The sequence below is a fragment of the Castor canadensis genome, chromosome 1 (assembly GCF_047511655.1).
Source record: "Castor canadensis chromosome 1, mCasCan1.hap1v2, whole genome shotgun sequence".
Lineage (NCBI taxonomy): Eukaryota > Metazoa > Chordata > Mammalia > Rodentia > Castoridae > Castor > Castor canadensis.
Window position 1 is genome coordinate 87,944,536 of NC_133386.1, and position 20,074 is coordinate 87,964,609.

At 35.0% G+C, this 20,074-nt stretch overlaps 1 protein-coding gene across 4 annotated transcripts in view; it reads left to right on the plus strand.

The window, feature by feature from the left end:
- Senp6 (SUMO specific peptidase 6) overlaps positions 1-19,297 on the plus strand; it is a 98,256-nt gene extending 78,959 nt beyond the window's left edge. For all 4 annotated transcript variants that reach the window (XM_074079467.1, XM_020163767.2, XM_074079479.1 and 1 more), the window contains 7 exons: positions 861-953; positions 4,228-4,655; positions 13,093-13,196; positions 15,285-15,373; positions 16,864-16,932; positions 17,034-17,184; positions 18,735-19,297. In XM_074079467.1, coding sequence (XP_073935568.1) covers positions 861-953; positions 4,228-4,655; positions 13,093-13,196; positions 15,285-15,373; positions 16,864-16,932; positions 17,034-17,184; positions 18,735-18,944 — 1,144 coding nt within the window. In that variant the 3' untranslated portion in view covers positions 18,945-19,297. The remainder of the gene's footprint in view (positions 1-860; positions 954-4,227; positions 4,656-13,092; positions 13,197-15,284; positions 15,374-16,863; positions 16,933-17,033; positions 17,185-18,734) is intronic.
- The last annotated feature ends 777 nt before the right edge of the window (positions 19,298-20,074 follow it).

The following is a 20,074-nucleotide window of genomic DNA, read 5'->3' on the forward strand; positions in this document are numbered from 1 at the left end:
CATGGATGTGAAATGGAGGGCCAGTGGAGTTTTAAAGAAAGCACAAATCTTTGTAATTCATTTGCTTTTTTTTTTTTTATTCTGTACTGAGGAAGGGGGTTTATCATAGGTATCATTTTTATTTTTCACAATTCATATTCAATTGCCTTAAAATAACCTTGCAGTAGTTTTAGGGCATATTTTGTCTTCAGTCACTCACTCATATTGAAGCTGTATCATTTAGCTCTATTTCTAGTTTGCAAATTAATACAATTCATCATACCAGAATACCTAGAATTCATAAATGTTGTAGGTCTAATATCTAGAGCAGTGTTTCCTAACTATAACTATTTTTTCAAATTTCATATATGCCTATGACATACAGATTGCAGGTTGACACTGGTGGTTCCATCTATAATATTACAAGACAGGAATGTATGAATCTGTACTTTTAGTAAGCTCTTTGGATGATTCTTCTGAATCAAGTTAACAAATGTGTTCTGTTTAGAATTATTTCATTTATACTTCCTCTTCATATAGTGGTGTGATAATTTAGCTCTAATACTTGCTGGTGTTTGGTTAAGTATCTTGAATTGATAGGTGGTGTGAATAATGTAAGTAATATTTTCTGCTATTCAGGCAGTTCCTAATCTTGCATCTTATTGTTAATGATAGACATTGATTTTGACCAGTGCTCATAATCAGTCTTGCTTCATCTGTTATCGGGGTTGTTTCCTTCTCTTTTCTTCTCAGGTAACATAAGTCATGCTCTGAGAAACCTCTCAGTATAGTTGTTCGTATGAGTTTGCAGTAATGAAAATAACAGAAAAGTCTAGCACAGTGAAGACATTTCAGAAGCTTATAATTTATCTCTTTTACAGAATACAACAAAAACGACATGGGAGAGTAAAAACATGGACCCGGCATGTAGATATTTTTGAGAAAGATTTTATTTTTGTACCTCTTAATGAAGCGTAAGTAAGAATTTTATGTAACTGTGATGGTAGTCTTTTAAATATCTGTTTATGAGATGAAGAACTCATTTTAAAACATCTTTCTGAAAATTGTGTATCTTGAAAATGCCTATTTTAAGAAACAATGTGGTTTCTTAGTGAGTCATGTAAGACATTGAATTTTGCAAAGAGATAACTAGATATCTTATTCTAATTTAATTTTAGTGATCAAATGGAATAAAACCATTTTTAATAAGTATAAAAAAAATCTGCCTAAGTGCAAAGCCCTTGCTTCAAATCCCAGTACCTCAAAATGGTCTAGAAAATATTTTTTAGAAAGGGTTACTTTATTCAAAGTCACATAGAAGAATTTGAATCCTTAGTGTAAAACACACTTCTCCTTTTAACCAAAACAGAAAAGGTGGTTGGATGTATTGAAAATGATGCTGACAATTACAAGCAGCTTAAATAGTTTGTGTTATGCTGTGATGACTACAGAGGCATTGGTGTGTAGGACAGAACGATTATACACTTACGCGAGAGGTTTTTGTCGTTGGGTTGTTTGTTTTTGTGGTCCAGCTAACCTCACAGTAATACTCTCATAGTTGAACAGCTTGGGTCTGTACGTGTGTCAAGGGAGAACACACACCATGGGCAGGCAACTCAGGGCTTTCTCATTAAAGTGACGTTTTAAGAGAATCTTAAGAACGAGAACTTGCGTTTGGGTTTCGTGATTTGGCAGTGTTTAAGGTTGTGATGGTTTGCTTGAATGAAGAAGTAGCATTCACATATTTGGCAAAAGAGGGGGATATTTGGTACTTTATGACACGTGTTTTCCTCTGCTTACACAAATTATGAAATAATCTTTGTTTCATTTTTATCATGGCTGGAATAACTTTGCCTGAGACTGGCATACTGTATATTGTTTACATTTAATAAGCCCAGCTATGCAGGGCTAGTTTTTGAATGTTCCTCCCTTCCCCAACTATGAAAACTATGTTTCCTCTGTAGTGTGGCCAGAATCTTTATTTATACTAAAGTCAGTTTTACTAGTGCACATCTGTAGTGCCAGTAACTTGGGAGGCTGAGGCAGGAGGATTACCTGAGCTCAGAAGATGGAGGCTACATTGTGCAATATAGTGAGACTCATCTCAACAAAAGTCATGTTTGATGTTTTAGGAAGTGGGGAATATAGCTCAGTGGTAGAGTGCTTGTCTAGTATGTACACTGCCTTGGACTCAATCTCCAATCCCCCTCCCCCAATCAAATGGGTAACTTAGGTTATAATGTTACAATGTTGGTTATAGATAGCTGTGAAGCACAACTTTAATGCTGTCTATATCTTTTAAGTCGTAGTATTATAAGAAAATTTAAAAGTGATTTTTTGGTTTCTTTATCTTCCCCAAAATAAAGTTTTGAAATTTTGTCATATAAAGTAATGGATGGCCTACCTCCTAGATGAAAGATATGAAGGCTGTTTGCGAGAAATGAATTATAGAAATTTAAAATAGAAATATAATTTGAGGTACTCACAGTTTAGGGATAGCGGCATAGTCCTCCTCTTTGTCCCTATATCTGCCAATAAAACCTGCTTCCAGTGGTTCCACTCATCTTGATGAGAGGTAGAGAATGAACAGAGTACAGGATTCTGCACAAGAGCTGTACCTTTTGTAGATGAAAAAATAGGCAGCAAATTACATGATCTTTTTGTTTTTGTTTCTTGAAAAGGTAAGACTGCAAATATATATACTAATTTTACTAGGTACGCTGTCATATGTTTGTCATCTCTTTTATTTTTCTGACATTGCTAGTTTATTTAAAGTTGAGTTTATAAAGTATGTGTTAGAAATTATCAAGAAGCATAAACTTGATATTTGGATATAATCCATGTTAATATAGTCTCTTCTCCCACTGGTGACCTAAGATTAAATGCTACTAAAACGGTTCATAAAAGCAAAACCCTTTGTTTTTTGAGGTTGAAATTGCTTATGTGATTCAGCTTTGTCCTTTCAGCCAGGCAAAAAGAAAAGGATTTTTCCTGTTTTTTACATGAGGCAGCAGAAAATTTGCAGTTTATGCATACTGGCATAGTTATGAAATGTTAAAAACTGTTAGGCTAGGGTTCCAGCTGTAAGTTGAGAATCACCATGTTATACTATATTTCATTAATTTTTGAAGCACATTTTTCCACATTTTCTTATTTCCAAAACTGAAATGTGATTTACAATTAGCTGTATTTTAGAGTCAGAGTCAATGAAGTACTGAAGTTGGTGTGGTCTTTCTGCTACCCTAACCTGACCTAAGTCCACTGTATACTGGTAATTAATAATTACGAACAGGAAAGAAGCATTCATCCATCTGGCCTTTATCATACTGAAGGTGAAAGTGGTCTTTATGACCTCTGTGTTGTGAGTGAAAAGAGCACGCTGTTTCTTGGTACTATCTTGGGGGTAATAGGACATTTTTCAGTGAGAGAATGTGGAATAACTCATGTCCTTGTCAAGATACTCTGACTGGTGACCTAGTGGTAGAACACTTGCCTAACATGCACGAGGCCCTTAATTCAATCCCCAGCACTGCAAGGGGAGGGGGGGAGATACTGTGTTCATTCAGCAAATATTTATTGAATACCCTACTATGTGACAGATACTGTAATTAGCTGATAAGCTCTTGACACCTATAGCCTGTCCTAGCACATAGCCTGTGCCTAGTAAATAATAGGTCCTCAAAAAAGTTAATTTAATGAATATTAGCTGTACAGTTTCTTACTCATGTTCTACACTACTATTGGTAGCTGTGATAAATGAATTCAGCTACTTCATGAGCCCCCCACTTGATAGCGAGAAGTCTTTACTAATACTTCAGATTTCATAACAAATGGATTAGATACCTTATTTCTTTTTAATGTTGATATATTTGTATTTCAATATGACCTAAGAAATAGGATTACTTCTAAACATACCTTCAGTTTTAAGCCCTTCCTACCTTATAACAACAGACATAATAAAAGTAAAAAAAAAAAAAGAGAGAGAATTTTTCTGTTTCCAAAAAACAAGTAAATATACAAAGGATTGTTTGTATAAGTGAATGTGAGCTATATAATCCTAACAGAAATTATGTTATTTTTTAATAAACATTGTATTCTGTTAGTGATCATATGAACAAGTAAGAATGATTATAAACAACTGAGAATTGAAAATAAAAATTTTCAAAAAAACATTTTAATTGCTATTTATTGTCAAATATAATAACCTTTTCTAATTATATACTTAGTAGTTTCATTTGTTTTTTGCAGTGCACACTGGTTTTTGGCTGTTGTCTGTTTCCCTGGTTTAGAAAAACCAAAGTATGAGCCTAATCCTCATTACCATGAAAATGCAGTCATGCAAAAAAGTTCAACTCTAGAGGACAGTTGTGTTTCTTCTCCTTCTGCCAGTGAAATGGACAGTTCTCAAAACTCTTCTGCCAAGCCTGTAATTAAGAAGATGCTAAACAAAAAGCATTGCCTAGCTCTAACTGATTCAAGTGCTGCACAGGAAGAAAGTGACTCTTGTTATCGGAGAAACATATGCAGTGTGAAATGTAGTGTGAAAAAAAAAAATCATACTGGTAGTGAAAATGAAGAATCGAATAAAGGAGAATCTGCATGCCAGAAAGTTGTTGATAGGACTAAAAGTGAGAATGGCCTACAGGATGAATGTTTAAATTCTATGCATCATCCAGGTATGTACCTACATGTTTTGAAAGAATTCAGAATAGGAATTTTAAAAGGATTACAAAGCTTTCTTTTGTCAGGCATATTGAGGTAGAATTGACTTACAATAACATTCATACATTTTATGAGTATTGCTTGAGATTTGTAATTATGTACTAAGGTGTAAGCACAATACAACCAAACCCTAATCCCTACAAGTATGGTTTTGAAATTGTAGTAACAGGTTGAGCATCTTCAGTCTGAAATTTGAAGTGCTCCAAAATCTTAAACTTTTTTTTTTTTTTTTGGTGGCATGGGGTTTGAACTCAGGGCCTCACGCTTGCTAGGCAGGTGCTCTTACAGCTTGAACCACTTCACCAGCCCCCTGAAATTTTTTTATTAGCATATTATTGTTGTACTGGGAGTACATTGTGCCATTTATAGAACTGTTTACAGTATATCTTAGATTCACCCCCTCCATCATTCTCCTTTATCCTCTTCTCTCCCCATTGTTAGAATAGTTTTAATAGGTCTCATTGTTAAATTTTCGTACACAAGCCTGTAATATTTCCACCATGTTCACCTTCCTTCACCCCTTCCTTACATCCTCACCCTCCAGTGGTACCTACCCAGATAAGACCTGTTTTACCTTCCCGTCCTTCATCTTTTAAAAAAATACATATTTTTGTTTAAGATAGCTATACTGGGAGTTTCCTTATGACATTTCCATGCATTTATGTATTATATCCTTAATTGGTTCTTCCCCTCCATTTTGCTCCTTTCTACCTTGGTCCACTTCTTATGGTGATTTCAGCAGGTTTAAATTTCCTGTTTTTATTCTTGTATAGAAAGTACATCAACCATATTCACTTTCTTTACTTTCTTCTTTTACCCTCCTCCACCTCTCTCCTTAGCATGACTCATTTTTCATTCTTATCCTTCATTGTTTAGGGGTTTATTCATTGTCCAGTGGAATTTTTGCCTTGGTATTATACTTGTATGGGCATTGTGCTTAACTCAGTCTGACCACCCCCTCACTCCACTGCACTTCTTTGCCCTTTCTCCCATCCTGTGTTGTTCAGCAGTTTTTCAGTGTGTTTTGTTGTGTTTTGTTCCTGCACAGATGTGATGTGTTCATTTTTATTCACTATTTCCTTCTTTTCCTCCTCCCTTAGTCTCCTCTATCCATCCCCCTTTTGGGTATGTGTTTTGTATAGATTTATATGCATGTACAATATTGCTTATATTTGTATTGGGCCTGTATTCTGCAAATGGGAGAAAGTATGCATGCAGCCTTTAGCTTTCTGAATCTGGCTAACTTCACTTAAGATGATGCTTTCCTATTCCATCCATTTACCTGCAGATCACAAAATTTCTTTCTTCTTTATGGCTGGATAAAAATCCATTGTACATAAATACCACATTTTCTTAATTCATTCATCAGTTGTGGGACATCTTGGCTGTTTCCATAACTTAGCTATTGTGAATAGTGCTGCAGTAAACACAGATGTGCAAGGTGTCTTTAATTGTAATTTGATTCACATTCCTTTGGGTATATGCCTAGGATTGGTGTTTCTGGATCATATGGTAGTTTATTTTTTAGTTATTGAGGAGCCTCCATACTGTTTTCCATAGTGGTTGTACTAATTTATATTCCCACCAGCAATGTATGAGGGTTCCTTTTTCCCCACATCCTCGCCAACATTTGTTTATGTTCTTGATGATAGCCATTCTAACATGAGCGAGGTGGAATCTTAGTGTGGTTTTGATTTGCATTTCCTTTGTGGCCAGGGATGTTGAACATTCTTCATGTGAGTTTTTGCCATTTGTACTTCTTCCTTTGAAAAAGCTGTGTTCAAAGAGGGCAGAACAGGTCCTGCCCATGCTGGGGGTGGTGGAATTGGCACCAGTGGGAGGGAGGAGGTGGTGGGGAAAAGGGGTAGGAGGATGAATATGGTGCAAATAATGTGTATACATTCATGTAAATGCAAAAATAAATGGGTGATAAAGGAGAGCTGTAGAGAGGTGAATTCAAATATGATATATTTGATGCATTGTAAGAACCTTGTAAATGCCACAGTATACCACCCTCACCCAACACAACAATAAAGAAGGAAAAAAAGAAAAGCTCTGTTCAGTTCATTTGCTCATTTCTTCTTTAGGTCATTGATTTTTAGGGGAGTTTAGGGGTTTTTTTGAGCTCCCAGTATGTTCTGGTTATTAATCCATTATCATATGTACAGCTGGCAAATATTTTCTCCCATTCTGTGGGTTGCTTCTTCAATCTGTTGACAATTTCGTTTGTTGTGCAGAACCTTTTCAGTGTGGTGCAGTCCCATTTGTTCATTGTTTCTCTTATTTGCTGAGCCATTGGAGTTCTATTTAGGAAATTGTTACCTATGCCTATATGTTCCAGTGTATTTCTTACTACTTCCTATAGTTGTGTCAAAGTTTCAAACTTCATTTTAAGGTTCTTAATTCACTTTGAGTTGATGTTTGTACAGGGTGAAAGACATGAGTCTAGTTTCAGTTTCAGTTTTCTGCATGCAGATAACCAGCTTTCCCAGAAAGAAGATGCTGTCTTTTCTCCATCCTATGTTTTGGGCACCTTAGTCAAAAGTCAGATGGGCATAGATGCAGGGATTCCTATCTGTCATGTTCCATTGGTCTTCATGTCTGTTTTTGTGCCAGTATCTTGCTGTTTTTGTGGCTACAGCTCTGTAGTGTAGTTTGAAGTCAGGTATTGTGATACCTTCCGTGTTGCTCTCTTTGCCAGGTTTGCCTTGGCTGTTCGTGGTCTTTTGTGTTTCCAAATGACTTTTAGGGTTGATTTATCAATGTCTCTGATGAATGTCATTGGAATTTTTATGGGGATTGCGTTGAACATGTAGGTTGCTTTGGTGATATACACATTTTCACAATATTGATTCTACCAATCCATGAGCATGGGAGAGCTTTCCATCTTTTGTAGTCTTCAGTTTCTTTCTTCAGTAGCCTATAGTTTTCATTATAGAGGTCTTTCACTTTTTTTTGCTAAGTTTATTCCTAGGTTTTTTTTTTTTTTTGAGGCATTTGTAAATGGAATTGTTTTCCTGTATTCTTTCTTAATTTGTTCATTAGAAAGGCTACTGACAAAAATCTGAAGCTTTTTGAGTTCCAACATTATGTCACACATGAAAAATTCTACATCTGACTCTGTGACATGTCATAGTCAAAATGCAGGCACACTAAAAGTGTTGTATAAAATTATCCTCAGACTGTGTGAAAATGTACTTGAAACATAAAATTAATTGCATGTTTTGAATTGGATCCCATCCCCAAGATATCTCATTATGTATATGCACATAATTCCAAAACATTTCACATAAGGGATATTTAACCTGTACAAGCTTTATTTGCATTTTCTGTTTATAAGAATTTAATTTATTTACATTTTATAGGAATTTTTCTATATTTAGAATAAACAATACTTGCATAATCTTACATCTGTAAGGTAGATGTAGAGATTGATGAACTCTCAAGGGACCAGAGACTGAAACTAAAGCTTTCTCCTTCAAGCTGTATTCCTCATTCCTCACTCCTCACTCTCCTTTACTGTTTTCAGAAGGAAATGGGCAGTGGTCCAACTTTTTCTTCTGTTTTATTTCCCTTCAGTTTTAATAAGTTGGTTTTCATTTCCTTGAGTCCATTTCATGTATCTAGTCCATTATAGAAATCCAAAAGTTCTATTCACATTCTTAAGTTTGATATCAAGTCAATTGTATAGTTTCTTCTCCAACTCACAAGTTGACTCCTTACCCTGATTTGAGCATTGTACAACATATCATTTATCAAAACATTACATGATAACCCACTAATATGTACAGTCTCTTTGTACAGTGCTGGGAATTGAACTCAGAGCCTCACGTATGCTTGGCAAATGCTCTACCACTGAGCTATATCCCCAGCCTTGAAAATATGCATAGGGCCTGGTGCCAGTTGCTCATGCCTGTAATTTAGCGACCAGGAGGCAGAGATCTTTGAGACCCTATCTCAAAAAACCCTTCACAAAAATAGGGTCAGTGGAGTGGCTCAAGTTGAAGGCCCTGAGTTCAAGCCCCAGTACTGCAAAAGAAAAAGAAAAAATAGGTATTACAAAGTCAGTTTATAAAGATTGTTTTAAAGTCTATTCCATAAAATCCATAGCATGCTGTATTGTGTGCCTTACAGACTTATTAGACTGTGAACAGATGTGTATGCTTTCTTTGAATGAGAAAAGTTGGTATAGGCATAAAAGAAATTATGTAGATTTAGAAAAAAGCTATAGAAAACTGTGAATGCTGAACATACTTTTGGTACTTCATGAGTTAGAAAGCTGTAGCTGAGCCTCTTGTAAGAATGTTTTGGTTTTCTTGACATACTAATCTGCATAAAGCTGACAGTAGCTGAGGTGGTGGTATTTGAAAAATATAAGACAGAAGAGGGCCAGGTGCAGCAGCTCACATCTGTAATCCCAGCTACTCAGGAGTTGGAGATTAGGAAGAAAGCAGTTTGAGACCAGCCCAGGCAAAATGTTTGTGAGGCCCCATCTCAAAATCAGTAATCTGGGGATGATGACATGTGCATGTGATCTCAGTTACAAGGGAAGTGTAAATAAGAGGATTACAGTCCAGGGAAGCCTGGGCAAAAACCACAAGACCCTATTTGAAAAACAAGTAAAACAAAAAAAGGGCTAGAGGCATGGCAAGTGGTACAGTGCCTGCCTAGTAAGCACAAGGCCCTGAGTTCAAACACAGTACCACCATAAAAACAAAACGGAAAATTTAACAGGTATAGCAAAAGCTCAGCGAACGCCCAGCAGATACACTTTTCAAGCTCATTTTCCTAGGCAGGAAGTCAAATACAGATAGGAAAAAATTAATCAGCCAAGTACTTGCCTTTAACTTTTCTGGTTCAGTATTTTAATACTCGAGTAGGGGGTAAAAAGAAAAAAACCTAATCATTCCTAAGAAATCTTAGAATGTAAAGTGGATAAGTAACTGCCTAGGGCTTTTTTTTTTTTTGGTCGGAGGATGAAGTAAAGAGCAAGAGGCAGACGTAGTGTGGAGAGAGGGGAGTGATAGATATGTGGCTTTTTGAGGCTTTAAAATTGGTTGTGGGGGCTCGGGATATGTCTCAGTGGTAGAGTGCTATGTGTGAGACTCTGGGTTTGATTTCCAACATTGTTAAAAAAAAAATGGATGTGATGATAGTTGTGCATACCTGTGAATATGCATTTGTCTCTCTGTATCCATGGAAGATTCATTCCAGTGCCCTCACTGCCCCTGGATACCAAAAATAATGAATACTTAATTCCCTTATATAAAATGGTGTAGTAGCCACCCACCAGTGGCTCACACCTATAATCTTAGCTACTCAGGAGGAGCTACTCAAAGCCAGCCCAGGCAAATAGTTTGCAAGACACTATCTTGAAAATATCCAACATAAAATAGGGCTGGCGGAGTGGTTCAAGAAGTAGGACACCTGGCTGGCAAGTGCGAGGCCCTGGGTTCAAGTCCATACATGTTCAGTACAGACAAGTTTTTTTTCCCAAATATTCTTGATCCATAGTTGGTTGAATCTACAGACACAGAACCTGTAGGTGGTAGAAGGTTGACTGTACCAAGAACCATTGGATAATATACTTGAAATGGGTGGATTTTTAATTCACATAAATTTACTGGTAGAACAACATCAATAATCTTACATACTTAATGTGAACTTGAATAAGAAATTAAAGTGTATGACTTAAAATAATAGAACAAAGCTTAGGACTTTATATACACAAATGCTAGAGGTTCCTAGCATCCTCTCCTAGAAGTTAATATTTTGGTTGAGTAAATAGGCAGTTAAACTTGAGGAAATAGCCTCAAAAATCCTAGTGGAGAGCAAAGTAAAAAAAAATAGTCTGTTTTGTATAGGTTGCATAATATCTGTTTGTTCTGTTTATTCATATTTTTGTTACACTTTGTGCTGTTGTTTTTTTTTTCTTTTAGTATCTGTATAATCATATCAATTATATCTTCCTTAAAGACAAAGGTTCTTAAGCAAATGTTTCACAAAACATTAAGCTACCATTTTTTTGTGGTAATACTTAATAGCTTCTATTCTTGTTAATGCTAGTTTTAATCCAGTGCTGATAAGGTCCCACGGTTTGAAAGGTGGTGCTTTAAAATGAATTTGTGTCTTTTTTCATTAATGAGGTCCTGTAGTTTTCATCAGATGTTTCCAAGAGATCATTGGTCCAAAAATTCATTAAATAAGAGTGCTCTCCAGATGTGTCTTTCCCTCATCCAAAAGGATGGTTAAGCAGTCTTCCCTGTATACAGTGAAGTCATATTAAAAGTTAGGAGGAGAACTTGTAAAAATTTTGTGTTCTACTTAATATCTCAGTAATTCTGTTTGCCCTGGGAATATAGTTGACAGGATTTAAATGATGCATTTTGCACAGTTTTGGCATAACTGTGAGATACAAGTCAGACGTATTGATTACTAGTGTCAGATAACATGCTCTAGTAAATAAGTGGAATTGTATCTTATTTCAATTTTTAAGGTCAAATGATAAGAAAAATAATGCATTACTACTTTTTTGGGTGAGCACCCTGATGACTTGCTAGTGCACATGAGAATCACGTTTACTAAAGTTTAAGACTATCAGCATCTTCAGATGGTCTCACTATGAGAAGCTCACAGTAACTGGCACTTCCTAATTTATTCCAAGTCATTTGTTTCTTGTAAGAGAGGGAATGGTGGGAATTGGCTGCATTATTTCAATTCTTTTTCTCTTCTCTTAAAATGTACATGTAGTGTAGTAGGTGTAAGGTAGGTATGCATATAACAACAGTTTCTGAAGATAGGAAACTGATAGAAATAGATTGTAATTAGCTAGTTCTTAATTACCTGAAGATTTGAACACATTTTATTTAGATTTAAACATAAAAACACAGATTTTTGAAACATACATGGAAGAGGTTGTTGTTTCTTTAAAAGGACTTACCATTGTGCTTGGTTAGGTTTATTTTTCTTTGGTTTTTTTAAGTACTGGGGTTTGAAATCAGGTCCTTGTGCTTGCCAAGCAAACATTTAAACCATTCCTCTATCCCTTTTTGCTTTAGGATATTTTTCAGTTAGGTCTCACTTTTTGCCTAGACTGACATTGGACCTTGTTCCTACCTACTCCTCCCCTATAGCTGAGGTGACAGGCCTGCTGTCACCAAGCCCAGCTTATTTGTTGAGATGGTATCTTACTTTTTGCCTAGTCTAGCCTCAAACCAGGAGCCTCCTAATCTCCACCGCCTGAGTCACTGGGATTATAGATGTGAGCCACCATGCCCAACTAGTTATTTTAAGTACTGTGTTTCTGATCACAACATTTAGATTTACATACATATCTTTTCAAGAGTACATATTATTTTACTTCCTTCCCATTCTTTTTATATTAATATTTTTAATCCCTTATAACTTAATAACCTATGCCAAAAAATATTTTATTTAAAATACCTAAAAGTCATGCTTTTTAAATTTTTGAAATACTATGCTCTGTATTAAACAGTATTGGTATATTTGATATTAAAATCCATGGCTCAGTTCTCTTGTAAATCTTACTTTTCTTTGAAAAATTTTTCTTGATAAGCTTTCAGCAAAAGAATTTTAACCATTTAAATTCTTGGTATGGGCCTTTAAAAGTATCTATTTCAACTTTTTCTATGAACTATTTACTTTTGTGTAGTTTTATTTTATTAAAAAAAATATGAAATGTTGGAGGTGTAGCTCAAGTGGTAGAGTGCCTGACTAGCAAACACAAAGCCCTGAGTTCCAACCCTAGTACCACCAGAAGAAAAAAAAAAATCTATGAATATAACCAAACATGACTGGAAAATATTCAGTGAGAAAAACTCACTTATAACTACCATCCTAAGATGACTGTTTATCATATGTCATACTGTGTTTTTATTATTTGTCCAAAAGCAAGCCTATTTATTAATTTATTTTTACCCTTTATTGTGCAAGTTTCCATATTTCATGATTTTAATTTTAAAATTGTACATTATTTTGTGTACAATTTTCTACAGTTTTCTGTTCTTGCTGTTTGGGCATTTATATTTTCAGACTATGTGGCTCCCATTATTAAAGGTATATGACATACCTAATGCAAAAATATTCATTTACATATATATGTGTCCATATATTTAATCATATAACTAATTCCTTACCTTTAAATTTGATGAATCTCAGGGCTTGTAGTAGCCAAAACAGTTCTGTAATTGACATGTCAATCCAGGTTTTTATTTAACATCAGTTAGTTTATATTTGGGATATTACATACTAAAGCAGATTTTGTATCCTTAACTACTCTATCATCAATTAATTAGTAGCGTAATGCTATGTTACTAATTATGAGTTATAGGCATGGCCTTTTTTATTATATAATGCTTCTTATTGATACAGATGGCTTAAGTAAAATCAGACTAAACTATGGTGATCAATCTGCTGAAGGTGCTAAAATGCTTGAAGATGAACTCATTGACTTCTCAGAAGATCAGGATAACCAGGTAAAACCTAATGCATAGAAAAACGTTCTAATGTTTTCTCTAATTAAAAGATTTTCTTTTCTTTTTTGATAGCATTGGGATTTGGGTTCAGGGACTCACACTTGGTAGGCACTTGCTCTACCACAAGAGCCACGCTCCCAGCCCCTCCTTAGAATCCTCTAAGCAGTTCTGTCAACAGTAATTTACATGGCTTTTGGATTTGGGTCCTACCACAAAACACAATTTTCAAAATAGAAATTCCCAGTGTAAATGTAATAGTAATTTTTTTCCATTGTGATATGTGCTAAACTCTAACAGTACCTTGGAAAGTTTTAATATAAAATTAAGTCTCTCTAGATGGAGACTGTAGAGCTCAGTGTCACTATGTGGAAGACCCTCGGTTTGATCCTTAGTGCCACATAGAAGAAAAATTAATTCCCTGACTAATCCAGCCACCACCATGCCCATCTCCTCCCCCTTCCCCTTTTAAAATATTTATGGGGTACCATGGGCTCATGCCTATAATCCTAGTTACTCAGGAGGTAAAGATCGGGGTGTCACGATTCGAAGTCAGCCCAGACAAATACTTCACAAGATCCTATCTCGAAAAAACCCATCACAAAAAAGGGCTCATGGAGTGGCTCAAGAATCAAATGGCTAAATTTCAAGTATGTAGTATATGAGTGTGACAAAATTATATAACAGTTTTTCCAGTAATTTTTATTTTTATAATTTAATGTTTATCATGACAGGAACAGATAATTCACATCAATGTAGGTAAATTATAATATTCCCTTAGACTCATTTTCCCTAATAAATATTATGGACTCCACAAATATTTTTGAAAATATTTTATAGCTTCAGTTAAAAAGGACTTTATATTCAGATTAAAGTTCAACAAACTATTTCCTTAATTTTCTGACCTTTCTTTAGTGGCTAGAACAAATTTTGAGTGGTTTACTTATTAGTGATGATGGCTTTATTCTGTACAGAATTTCCTTTTTACTTTATCTTCTTAGGGACATAAAGCCATTTTTGTGCTTTTATTTTGCAGTACTGGAGTTTGAACTCAGGGCCTACACGTTGAGCCCCTCCACCAGCCTTTTTTTGTAAAGGGTTTTTTCAAGACAGGGTCTCATGAACTGTTTGCCCAGGCTAGCTTCAAAATGCGATTCTCTTGATCTTTGCTTCCTGAGTAGCTAGGGTTACAGGCGTGAGCCACTGGCACCCAGTCATTTTTGTTCTCTCCTTTGGTTGACAGTGCATTGCTGTAAAATTCAGGTTGTTTTCCTCCAGTTTACAGATTGAGCACCCCTAATCTGAAATGCAAAATGATCCAGATTTCTGATAATTGGATTAGGAATCATCATCTGATAAAAATCTATACAAATATTCTAAAAGTCCATAAACCATCGAAATCTGAAATATAGAAGTGTCCAAGCATTTCAGATAAGGAATACTCAACCTGTATAGGGATTTATTATTCATGGTTATAGTAAGCACTTTTTCTTTAACTCCTTTGGTAATAGCAATTACCCGTCATGTGAATTAGTTAATCTAACCTAGTTATTCTTACTATTATTTTATTCATAAAGTTGCTAAAAATTTTCACACATAACAACAAAACCTGGTTTATTTTACATTGAAGAAAATCTTCAAAATAAGACTAAGCTTTTTTCTCTCAAATGAAGTCGACATAGTTCTCTTCAAGAAAACAGTGTTTCTAAAAACGCTTTAAATGTTCCTGATATTTAAAAAATTATTCATATAAAGGAATAATGTGTTAATCATTTCCTGTTGTAAAATACTATCTTAGTCAACAAACTAAACTTTTATAAAAATAAACTAAGATCAGAGCAATAGTATTTGATATGAAAAAAGTTAGTCATAGTCTTTAAAGATTTATTCTGTGTTCATTAAATAAATAGTACAATTTCTGATTGGTTTCTCTTGATTAAAATGTCAGTGTTGTAGTCTGATTATCTTAGTAGAAATATTTTTGCTCATATTCATTACAAGTAGTTTTGTCCTTCATGATACTATTTTTTTAGGTTATTAGTTGTTTAGATAGCAGATTTTTAATACTAACAGTAGACTGTCTGTTTTTAGGATGATAGCAGTGATGATGGATTCCTTGCTGATGACAACTGTAATTCAGAAATAGGACAGTGGCATTTAAAGCCTACTGTCTGTAAACAGTAAGCATTAACTGTATATCTTAACAATTTACGTGACAATTTTTATTTAAGTACAGTCATAAAATAAAACATGAATGGGAAGTTTGGGGAATTGTTTTTGTCTTTGTGTGTGAGGTACTGGGGTTTGAACTGATGGCTTTACTTTGCTAGGTAGGTGCTTTACTGCTTGAGCCACCTCTCCAGCCCGTGAATGGGAAGGTTTTATTTAAACACGTAAGCAGAATTCACAAGTGCTGGCAGGTCACTAAGGAAAAGTCAAGCATGCTGTTCAGGGACCATTTTTCCCAGTCTCTGCATTCATGGATGTACACATATCTTGACAATGTATCATTATTAGTTGTGTAGCATTTTGGAGTAAAAAAACTTGTAACAAAAGAGTGACATGAGGTTGGACTTTGTTTGCACTGGTTCCATAGCTGTTATAAGAGGGCTGTAAGAGTGACTTATGGCAGTCCTAAAGGAGAAGTTCCATGTGGACCCCTGGATGAGTGAGTCATTGTTAGTTTTTAGGTACATATGTGTTCTGAAGTCTTTCCAGAGGCCCCAAATTTCTTAGGTGATGAAGTATTTACCTACTTGTGGTTCTACTCTCCTTTAACTGGTTTGTGTTTTGTGGGTTTGCTTTGGGTTTTTTTTGGGTTTTTTTGTTTTTTGTGGTACTGGGGTTTGAAAGCAGAGCCTACACCTTGAGCCACTCCATCAGCCCCCTGGCCTTTTTTTGTGTGTGTGATGGGTTTTTTTGAGATAGGGTCTTAAGAACTATTTGCCCAGGCTGACTTCAAACTGACATCCTCCTGACCTCTGCCTTCTGCGTAGCTAGAATTATAAGAGTGAGCTGCTGCCCCCAACTCTAACTTGGTTGTAGAAAATGTTGGCAGAAACTCCATTAAAGGATTTTGAAAGGCAAACATCATTTATAAAAGAAAGTATAGAGACATTTGAGAGTTGGGGGCATGGCTCCATGGTAGGCATGTACTTAGCATAAGGCTGTAGGTTTAACCCTCAGTACAGAGGGGGTTGGGGAGAGTAGGACAGGGATGTGCTCCAAATCCCATAAAATTTTAGCTAAGAACAGCCTCATTTCAGCACTTGACATTACATTAAAGTTCCTTACTTTCTTAGGTTTACCATACAAAGTTTGGATCTGAGTTATATAGAGAATAACTGAAATGGAATTGGAGTATGTGGTTGTTCACATTTCAATATAACTTTCTATTAAATATTGACAATAGTTTTTAGGAACCAACGAAGGCAATTTAGTGAGTTTATAAAGAGATACAGTTAAGTTACTATAACAATGTTTAATATAGCCATGATATTTAAGTTTTCTTAGGCTGCATGTATCAATAAGATTTGCTTTATTCCTCAGTATTTACTGAGACAAACAAAAGGAATTTGAAAGGTTTTTAATCTTGCTGATATACTATTTGAAATATTTTTATGTCTTTGTGCCATAAAGTATTCAACTTTTGGTCATTTCTACTCTGCAGACCTTGTATACTACTTATGGACTCATTGAGAGGCCCTTCTCGGTCAAATGTTGTTAAAATTCTAAGAGAGTAAGTTTAAAATTGCACCCCACACTTTGTTTCATATTCCTTTAGAGATGAGAAAGTATACATATTTATATAATGTGTATATCCTTTATGCATTATTACAGGTATTTAGAAGTAGAATGGGAAGTTAAAAAAGGAAGTAAAAGAAGCTTTTCCAAAGATGTTATGAAAGGCTCTAATCCAAAAGTTCCCCAGCAAAACAACTTCAGTGATTGTGGTGTATATATATTGCAGTATGTGGAGAGCTTTTTTGAGGTGAGTTTCAGTTTATCAGATCTGATATAATAATGAAATAGTATGTTTGACTTTATTCTTTTGTAATGAATACAATAGGCAAATACTTTAAAGACTTTGAAAATGGTTGTTTCAAATATTATTCCAGGGAATCAGAAGACTTCCTGAATTGGAGAACTTTAAGTTATAAAAATTCTGTATTTATTGATCACTAAATCCAAGGCTCGTTGTCCTCATTCCATCACTTGCCCTCTCCACTGGCTCTTTCTACCTTACCAAATCTCTTCTGTGATTCAGACTACCTCTTTAAACTACTTTTCTCCCCTTCATGTATATATTTTTTTTTCTTTTTGAGAAGCACTTATATTCATTGTCTCTATTTCTACAAATTCTGCTTGCTTCTCAGATCTCTAAAATTGAGCATCTTCCTTACCTTTATATTAAAATTGTTCTTGATCTTCCAGTACTGTTTCCCATTGTTGACCATTTCCTTTTCACTCTCGTCCTTGTGACTTCAGATGTATAATACCACACATACCTCTCTTAGGTATTCTTTACAGTGATCTTGACTCTTTCCTCTTCACATACTATTCAATGGATGAACTATTAAGCCCTGTGAACTTCATCACTTAAGGTCAGCTATATTACCACTTTCCAAGTCCAATGTACTAACATCACTATTCTAAGCTTCTTCAATCTCTAACACACGGCCATGCCTCCTGCCTTGCATTTTTCACTGTTGTTTTGCAAAAACCCGAATCTAATCATTCTACTTTCCTGCATTAGTATCTTCCTGTTGCTGTTGAATTAAAAAACAAAACCCTTCAAATGGCCTATAAACTTCTGTGTGATCTAATCCCTATCTAAGCTTCTTGCCTCATTTTCATACCATTCTCAATTTGGCATTCTCTACATCAGCCAGCTGAAAGTCAAGCTTTTATATTGTGTCATGTCCTTCCTTGTGTCTAGGCCTCAATACTGTTCCTTCCTAGACCACTGTTGCCCTATTGCTTCTGTTATTTCTTGGCTGGCTGACATCTACTCATTCTTTAGGTTTAGCTTAAATATCAGATTTTTTTTGGAATTGCGTTAAGCTCTCCAATATTTATTTTCATATCACTCCATGCTTCTGTCTCACTACTTGTCATATAATTATAACTTTAATTGTTGAATTATCTATCTAGCCTAGGGCTGACAACCTTTTTATAAAGACCAAGACGGTAAATATTTTAGACTTTGCAGCCATACAGCCTCTGTTGCTTCTCTTAGTTCTACTGTTTTAAAAATATTACAGACCATATGTAAATGAGTTAATATGTCTGTATCCCAATAAAACATTATTACAAAAATAGGCAATATGCAAAGTTTGGGTCAGTGAGTGTAGTTTGCCAACCTCTAATCTAGCCAAAAAGGTATGTATGTAATAACTGTCTTACATCTGCAGTGCCTGGCATGTGAGCAGTAATGAACCAATACACATTGATGATTTCTTTTTTAACGTCAGAGTGTTTTGTGATTGAAACTAAAATATTATTATAATTTTCAAATAGGCATTTACTTCTTATTTTCAGAATCCAATACTAAATTTTGAACTACCTATGAATTTGGTGAACTGGTTTCCTCCCCCAAGAATGAGAACAAAAAGAGAAGAAATTCGAAACATAATTCTGAAGCTTCAGGAAGAGCAGAGCAAAGAGAAGAAGCAGCATAAGGACACTTCCTCAACAGAAATATCCTTAGGGGAAGGAACAGAACAATATGTCAGCAGTGTCTCAGATTGACCAGAAGACTATTGCTTGTCAGTTCTATCTTCCAAATCTGAATGACTTTCAACTTTGGGTACAGATAGTAAAGAACTGAAGTGTGCACTACCCAGGGTGATTTGGAAATGTTAATGCTTGTATAAATGTCATATAATTAATTTCCAAAGGAGTATGTATTAAGTAAAAGTCTGTAAATATGTTAATGAGGCCAATTTTTTCAGCATTTATAATTATTTTTTTCACTTGTTAGGAAGCTTTTGTTATGTATTTTCTGTTAATAGTACTTAAAATTGCGCCTTCTAAACACAAAATAAATAAAAAATATTTATAGGAGGAAACTTTTTTTGATATTCTTTAGTGAACTTGTTTAATTCAGTGAGTGTGATTTATTTCATGGGGATATTCATGTATGTATGATAATCTTCTTACATTTGTTCTGAAATAAGTCAAAATGTGAAAATAAGATTTAAGTCTAAGCCAGGTACTGGTGGCTCTTGCCTGTCATCCTAGCTACTCAGGATGCAGAGATCAGGAGGCTCATGGTTCAAAGCCAGCTTAGGCACAAATAGTTCTGCAAGACCCTATCTGAAAAAAACCCTTCACAAAAATAAGGCTGGTGGAGTGGTTCAAGGTGAAGGCCCTGAGTTCAAGCCCCAGTACCACAAAAAAAAAAGGAAAAAAAATAGATTTAAGTCTAAGGCATTTTGAACTAAAGCAACATCATGCTTGCACAGAAGGAAAAATGTAACAGCTTTTCAATTTGTGTGCTCATGTTCAGAACACAAAAATGCTGTAAATGTTATTTAACAATTTTACACAAAAATAACTGTGCTTTCATACCTTGTCCAATGAATTTCTGAAGACGTCAAAAACTCAGGTTAAAACTGTTTGACAAATGCAGCTTGAATTTCAAATACCCCCATGTTACTGTTCTATAGTATAACTTAAATTAGACTGCCATCTGTGTAAACACAGGACTCTTACAGGAATTTATTACTTTTTATAATAGCTTTTGCTAGTTTTTTATTACTCATTTTGTTCTTGTTAAAGTATCAGTCTTTTTTTTGGTGTAAATTATTTTTACACATAAAAAGTACTGTCTTTAATCACATAATATAGCAAAAATCTCCTACTTTTAATTTCCCTTT